Source organism: Nicotiana sylvestris, chromosome 2 (assembly GCF_000393655.2).
Source record: "Nicotiana sylvestris chromosome 2, ASM39365v2, whole genome shotgun sequence".
Classification (NCBI taxonomy): Eukaryota; Viridiplantae; Streptophyta; class Magnoliopsida; order Solanales; family Solanaceae; genus Nicotiana; species Nicotiana sylvestris.
Genome location: NC_091058.1, coordinates 2488721 through 2496576, shown reverse-complemented (window position 1 = coordinate 2496576; position 7856 = coordinate 2488721). Strand labels below are relative to the sequence as shown.

The window sequence follows — 7856 nt, the reverse complement described above, 5'->3', positions numbered from 1 at the left end:
TATTGGAATCATCCCTATATGGTATTTTCTTTTTGTTCCGGTTTAGGGTTTCAATTTTTGTGGTCCTACATATATGGTATTTGACAGAAAAGGGGTCCCTTTTGTATTGGATCTGTTTCTTTGATGCTCTTATTTTGGGTGTTTGGTCCCCTATTTCTTATACAATTGTGTTGAGTTAAGAGACAAGTGGGCCAGATTCTTCTTTTTTTTTTTGTTTTGTTTATATACTTAGTCCCACATCATCTCTTTGTTTATTGTAGTTGTGTCTTCATGTGTGGCAGCCCACTATTTTTTTTGTTTGTTTATGTATCTTTGTATTCACTTTATGCCTTTATTCTATCCTCCACTTTGTCAGCATGTTATATAGGTTGTAATGTTACTTTTTTGTTAATTTTTTCCCTTTCTTATTCTGCAGCTTATATGCAATGGTCTTATTGGATCTAATCTTTCATTATGGTGGTGATTGGATATATAATCCACAAGTCTTATACTCAAGGAAGCTTGTGCACACTATTAAAGTTTTTAACTCTGACCAATTGTCTTATAACTATTTAATAAATGAATTTACTTCTAAGTTGGGGTTTATTGGAGTTTAACAAGTAATTATGAATGGGCCTAGTGGTAAATATTATGAAATAGAAAGTGACGAAGGCGTTAGGACTCTACTGTCTTTGGTTAGTGATCAGTTTAATGTTATTGACTTCTTTGTTGTAGATGAGTGTGAGTTAAGTATTAATGTTCATAATATAGTCCATCACATTGAGTCAAACATAGTAGAACTTGATGCTGCTACTGACTGTAGTTCAGATGACAGTGAAGAACATGGCTGTCAGTCTTCTGATTCTTCAGATAATTCTGACAGTGAATCTGATTCATTAGAACTACTGCATACACAAAAAGAGAGGAAGATATCTGATAAATTGACTGAGTATAAGGAGTTACACAAGTCCATGACATTCAAAGACATTCCAGAAGCTAGAAAATTCATCAACCTGTATTCCCTTGCTAATGGTTATGAGTTAAAACAACTTAAGAGTTGCCCCCAAAAGCTTAGGTACAGATGTTTAGATGAAGATTGCCCCATTGTCTGTCATATTTTCAAAGACTCTAAAGGTCCTGGTGTTAAATTCAAGACATTAAAGGAAGAACTTAAGTGTAATACTGCATATGATAACCATAGGATGAATGCAAAAATCATAGCTGCTTACTTTAAGAGAGGGCTTCAAGATAATCCTAAGATTAAAATTAAGGAGATGATGACAAGTGTAAAAGCTGCATTTAACATCAATGTTAGTCATTCAAAGTGTAAAAGAGCCAAGAGAATGATATTGGAGAAAATGGAGGGTAGTTTTGCAGATGAGTACAATAAGCTTGAGGCGTATGCTAATGAATTAAGGTCTAGTAATCCAGGAACAGATGTGGTGATTAATATTTCAAAGGATGCACTTAGTGAAGGTAAAAGAAGATTCCTAAGAATGTACATCTGTTTTCATGCATTGAAAATGGGGTTTAAGAGTGGGTTGAGACTATTCATTGGCTTGGATGGAACTTTTTTGAAAGGAAAATGCAAGGGTCAATTGCTAGTAGTTGTTGCTCAAGACTCCAGGAGGCACTTTTATCCCTTAGCTTGGGCTGTTGTTGATAAAGAGATCAAAGTGACATGGAGTTGGTTCTTAAGGCTGCTACAACATTCATTGGACCTCAAAATGGGAGAAGGGATCACATTTATTTCAGATATGCAAAAGGTATGAGCCCTTCAATTCCTAAGTTTACTGTTTACTGTTGCATTATTGCATCTCACTGTTGCTCTTCACTGTTGCATTGTTGGTCTACTGTTGCATTAGTGTATTGTTTCATTTAGTTTACTGATTCATAACTCATAACTGTTTGCTTTTAGTTAACTTGAGATTGGTCTACTGTTGCATTTATTTTACTTTTTTCATTTAGTGTTCTGATTCATAACTCATAACTGTTGCGTTTAGTTTACTTTTACATTTAGTTACTAATGCATATCTTTACTGTTTTTCCATTTTAAGAGTTTGATTGATTCAGTCCACTTGGTTCTTCCTGAAGCACACCATAGATATTGTGTAAGACACATAGAGGCAAATTGGTGCAAAAAATGGGGACATGGGGAATATAAGAAGTACTTATGGTAGGCTGCATGTAGCACATATGAGGAAGATTTTAAAGACCAATTAAGGAATATGACACAAGTGGATGAAGATGGAAAAGAGGCTATTGAACATTTGATGAAGTACCCACCTGAAAGTTGGAGTAGAGCATACTCTGGAACTGTTTGCAAGAACTACTCAGTGGACAATAACCTAACTGAGTCATTTAATTCATGGATCAAGGAATCAAGATTCAAGCCAATTATAAAGATAGTTGAGGATATTAGAGTAAAGGTTATGAACTTGCTAAGGGAACATGAATCTGATGTGATGTCATGGAGTAATGTATTCAGTCCCCAAACAATACAACTGTATAACCAATACTTGAAGATTGCAAACAAGTGTCATGTTCATTCTAATGGTTAAGAAGGGTATGAAGTGAGTGAAGATGGTAACAGACACATAGTGAATATGATCACCAAGAGATGCACATGTAAGACATGGGACCTTAATGGAATCCCTTGTCCTCATGCAATCAAAGCAATGCAATATAGCAAGGTGAATCTTTTGACTGAATACACTGGTGGTACTCCAAAGAGGCCTATCTCCTAGCATATTCACATAAACTTCAACCAGTGAGAGGAGAAAAATTCTGGAAGGTTGAAGCATCTCATGCAATGGAACAACGAGAATTTGTTAAGATGACTAGCAGGCCTAAAGTCAAAATAACAAGAGAAAAAAATGAAACAGTTAATAGACAAGGTGAATGGATGCAGTCCAGGAAGGGGAGGATAATGAAGTGTTCCACATGTGGTCAGCCTGGACACAGTGCCAGGGGCTGTGCAAAGGTAATACTTTTTTTCCAATACTGTCTATTTTATTGACCTATTTGTTACCTATTTACTCTTACATATTTGTTAAATAAAATTCTAAGGGAAAGCAACCAATGGCAAGTAAGAAAAAGGGCAAGCAAGCAAAGAGGCAAAAATGTTTAGTAACTCAAGACAATAATGATGAACAACCCATGTCACCACTTGCTGCAAATATACCAGCTGAGGAGTACATAGATCTTTCAGCACCACTATTCAGTCAAGCAAGTCAATCAAGTCAGTCAAGTCATCCAGTACAAGCCTCAAACTTTCAGTTTATGCCAACTTCATCAGTCCAAAGGAAACCTCCCAATAACACTGTGCCTCCAGATTTTGAGTTTCCTGATTTTGAATCAGATTCTGCCCTAAAAATTAGGCCAAGGAGTTTCTCTGAAGAAAGGACAAGACTGCTTATGAGACAGCAAGAAACTATACCGGCTATAACAAGGACAAACCGTTTTGTTGGTGACTCATCTGGTGTGAGAAAGAAAGCTGTAACAAAAAAGGGTAATGGCAAGTCACAAAACTAATGTGACTTGAACTATAGGTGGACAACTTTTTTGTGTAGTGGAAGCTTTTGTGAATTTGAAGTTTAGAAGGCTTGTAATTATTGCTATGACAGTACTGTTGTTATCCTTTGCTGGTTGACATAATTACTACTATGACAGTACATTTTTTTGCTGGTTGCATCTCTTTTTTGGTGGTTGATGTAATTAAAAAATTGGTGTTATTAGTTTGCTGTCAATGTTAGTAACCTGCTGGTGTTTTGGTGGTTGATGTAATTAAAACAGTGTTTATTGTTTGTTGGTGTTATTATGACAGTTGGTATCAATATTGGTAACAGTTATATGTCAATGTTACTAACCTGTTGCTGTGTTAAATTTCGAGTTTTAGTCATGAGAATTAAGTCATGGACATGTCTCAAATTTCTGAATTTCTTACCACCAGTTTTAGTCATGTTAAAACAAATGTAAATTTGGTCGAACACTTTGAGGTAATATGATCCCACAGAAAACAGAAAATTAAATTGACTAGTTCAGTCCAAAAGCCACAGAATACATTAGCTAAACAAAAGGTAAAATTCAGTCCAAAAAATAGTTACACGAGAACCCTACTTAATTGACTACACTGTTGCATTGTTAACTAGTTCCCTACCAAACTAAACAATACATGTCAATTGACTACACAATGATAATTAACTAAACAATCAACTAAACTAGGAAGAACCATAATGAATTCTACTTCATTATCGAGGCAACAAAGAATCCAACAAACATTGCCCAAGAACCAATTATCACCATCATTAGTTGTACAACTCTTTTTTCCAATTTTTTGAATTTAGCATCTTCAAATTTGTTCATGGCTTCCATGTCAATTAATTTTTCTCTCAACTTGTCTCTTTCAGTCGTAACGGCATTCAAAGACGACTTCAAGTCTCTTATTTCAAGCTGGAAACCATCCGTGGATATTTCATCTTCCCATTCGAAATAACCACATGAATTATTTTGCCACAGAAATATTTAAAAGATTCAATTTTTTTTCAAATCAAAACAACTAGAAAGATTATAGAGATTAGACAAATTCACATCGACACCTTACCTTAGGGCGTGCACATTTGTAAAATTTCCTACCGAGGTTAGAGGGAGTGGTTGATGTGAAATGGTTGGCAATAATACCACATCGACACCTTTTCTGAGAAGAAGTACTGCTCTGCGACATTGATGAAGATGAGAGAGGATAGAGTCGAGCAAAGGAGAAGAAAGAGAATTTGGGGAATTTGAGCCTGAACCCTATTTTTATTCGACTGGGATTGTTTTTAGGAGGAATTATTATAAAATGGGGCGGGTTAAAAAAGTCTAGTTGGCAATATATTGACTGGTTGGCACATTATTATGGGGGACCCGGTTGCCACGTAGGAGATCCGTTAGATTTAGGTACAAATTCTCTTACTTTAAAAGCGACATGTATTATTTTAGCCGGAAAGTAGAAGGGGGGTATTAACATGGATAATTTTCAACAGTAGGGGTACAAATTTGGCCCTTTTCCCTAATGACAACAACAATTACAATAGTAAGTAAGTAATAATAATAACAATGTGGTACTAGTTGAAGGGAGTCTTGGCATAACTAGTAAAGTTGTTGTCGTGTGACTAGGAGGTCACGAGTTCAAGCCGTGGAAACAGCCTCTTGTAGAAATGCAAGGTAAGGCTGCGTACAACATACGCTTGTGGTCCAGCCCTTCCCCGACCCCACGCATATCGGGAGCTTAGTACAACGAGCTACTCTTTAGTATTGTACTAGTAGTAGTAAAAATAATAGTAATACAGAAATAGTAACAATGATAATATTAATAATAATAATAATAATAGTAATGAAAATTGATAATAATAATAATACAAGCGGATCCATCAACAATCGATTATGATAACACAACAATATATCGTCTTTGTCAATGTTTTAATCTTCGGGACGGGAAACGATCGGACCCATCGAAATTCAAGTGCATGCGTTTATGGCTGGGATGTTAATTAAGAAAGCCCAAGTTATTGTTGCAATTGGAATTCTTTACAATTAATATGAGATATATGTTGTATATTGCTTCTAACATGAGTCTGGAACCCAATAATGGCCTCTTCTAACGCGCGGTTATTTACGACGCTATACTTTAACGGTTAAAACACCGTTAAAATATAGCGCGGTATAAAACCGCATTATATATAGAATGATCACTTTTTTTTTTATACATATTTATGTCATACTTGTCCAAAAATACCACAATTAAGTTCTGGACTCCTTCTAACATAAGCTCTCTATTTTCAGCTCTTTTTATGTGCCCATGCTATGATGTTGCTTTCTAACTGAACACATAAACAGGACTTGTGAAAATGTGACAGTGGAAAAAGTAGTATAAGCACTGAGCTAAAATTTGGGCAATCTCATATGCATTATTATTATTGCTGCTAAAAAGCTACTACTAGAACCAAACAGGAGTACGTACTTTTGATGAATACTCCTTTTAGTTTCAGAAAAGCTAAATTAAAAGCTGCTTTTTCACATGGGCAATCTCTTCTTTTAGAGTGCTGATTAGTAGGTTTTGGAACAGCGATTGGTGGTCCATTATGTCGTGTTCGGTTGTTTCAAGTCTCTGACTTTGGGCAAGGAGTAATAACAAGGGTAGGTCGGTGCACTAAGCTCCCGTTCTGCATAGGATCGGGGAAGAATCGGATCACAAGGGTCTATCGTACACAGTTTTATACCGTATTTCTATAAGAGGTTGTTTCCGTTAAGGTTATTGATTGCCAAACTCTAACTTAGGCATGGGAGCTTTGCGCAAAATGGCCAACATCTTTTCTTCTTTGGTTCTTGGACAGAGAAGATGTACAACAACACCCCAATAATATCTCACGTGTGCAGTTTGAGAAGGGTAGTGTATACATTCACCTTACCTTTACTCCGGGGTAGAGAGCTAGGCTGTTTCCGAAAGACCCTCGGCACAAGGAGATGAAAGAGGCAATGGAACAATAACAACCACATACATCAGGAAGACAGTGCCAACAACCTAAAAATCTGAAAAATAAATAGAAAAGACAGTATCGATCATCAGAACAAAGAGAGAAGATGTACGTATAAATGAATTAGATGCACTCATTTTGTAGATAATACATTTTACGGAAAAAACTAACTCTGCTTGTTAAGCATTAACACATTTCTAGGGCGACTTTAATGGTGTAATTGCCAACAAATAAATGTTGCTAAAAGTCATTTATTTTAGTGCAAATTATTTAGATTTTTATGAACACTCCTATGAATACAATTGCAAATAATAAAATGCCGATAAAAGTTTGGCCAAAATACAAAATTGATCAGTCGGTCCAACCTAATTACACTCGTTAGCCAAAAAGTATATATAATATGCGTATATATAAAAAATATACTATATGTTATCGGCTATTATTTTTGCGAGCGGCTAAAAATATACATTTTTCAAAAATGCTTTTGCTGCAATTATTATTGTCTTCTAATAGCTAAAAACCTTTCTTATATGAGATTGAGACATAAAATCATCTCTCACACGGTGTGATTATACCAGAAATTAGTTTACGGACCCCTGTTAATTTCAAATTTTAACTGTGTAATTGCCCCTATAAAAAGTAATAGAGAACCTAATTACTACCTTAGTCATGTCAGCTGACTTTCTATGCAAAGCAAAAGTACTTTTGGTTAGGTGTCTAGTAAACAAATAATTTGATCCTAAAAGATCAAAGATGATTAGATGAATAATCTCTGAAATAATCTAAGTAAATTCAATAAAATGGCATAAAGAAAATTTCAACATAAAATATAGATCCTCCAACAATTAATGCCACAAATTCTTTTTGGTGTATTAGTTATATACAGTAAATACTATTATTTGAAACTGATCTCAATAAAACAGACGAATAATGAATATGTTGTAATATTTAATCTATATTATATTAAGTCAAACATGAGGTTAAGCAAAGTGGCATATTGAGAAAAAGCAACTTGGCACTTTTAAAATAAAATTTAAATAGATTTTATGACAAAATCTAATATAGATTAACAAGATTATGACAAAATCAAAATTAAATTATTCAAGAAATGTTTCTATAGTAAAATTTCTATTTAAGGAATATTTTCCCTTCAATTTTGGTCCAAGTGATAAACGAATAGCAGTGAATTTGGACTGATTTTCGTTCATGATACATTTCCCAACTCAAGGTTTAGTCTTTGTGATATTATCCCTTTAATTTAGGTGCCTATTTAATAATATATATATATATAGGCAGAGTAATTATTGATCTATATTTATATTGTAAAATTTTATTTTTAATAAGATAATGGTAATTTACAAT

General features: G+C 34.5%; 1 protein-coding gene and 1 long non-coding RNA gene across 2 annotated transcripts; one reads left to right on the top strand and one right to left on the bottom strand.

The window, feature by feature from the left end:
• The first annotated feature begins 605 nt into the window (after positions 1-605).
• LOC138886470 (uncharacterized) lies at positions 606-1751 on the top strand. Its single transcript, XM_070167581.1, has one exon. The coding sequence runs from the start codon at positions 606-608 to the stop codon at positions 1749-1751; it is 1146 nt and encodes a 381-aa protein (XP_070023682.1).
• A 2288-nt stretch (positions 1752-4039) lies between these two features.
• Positions 4040-5238, bottom strand: LOC138886288 (uncharacterized). Its single transcript, XR_011404939.1, has 2 exons — positions 4583-5238; positions 4040-4457 (listed from the first exon to the last, which is right to left on the bottom strand). It is a non-coding gene; the product is annotated as an uncharacterized lncRNA (long non-coding RNA).
• Between the last annotated feature and the right edge of the window lie 2618 nt (positions 5239-7856).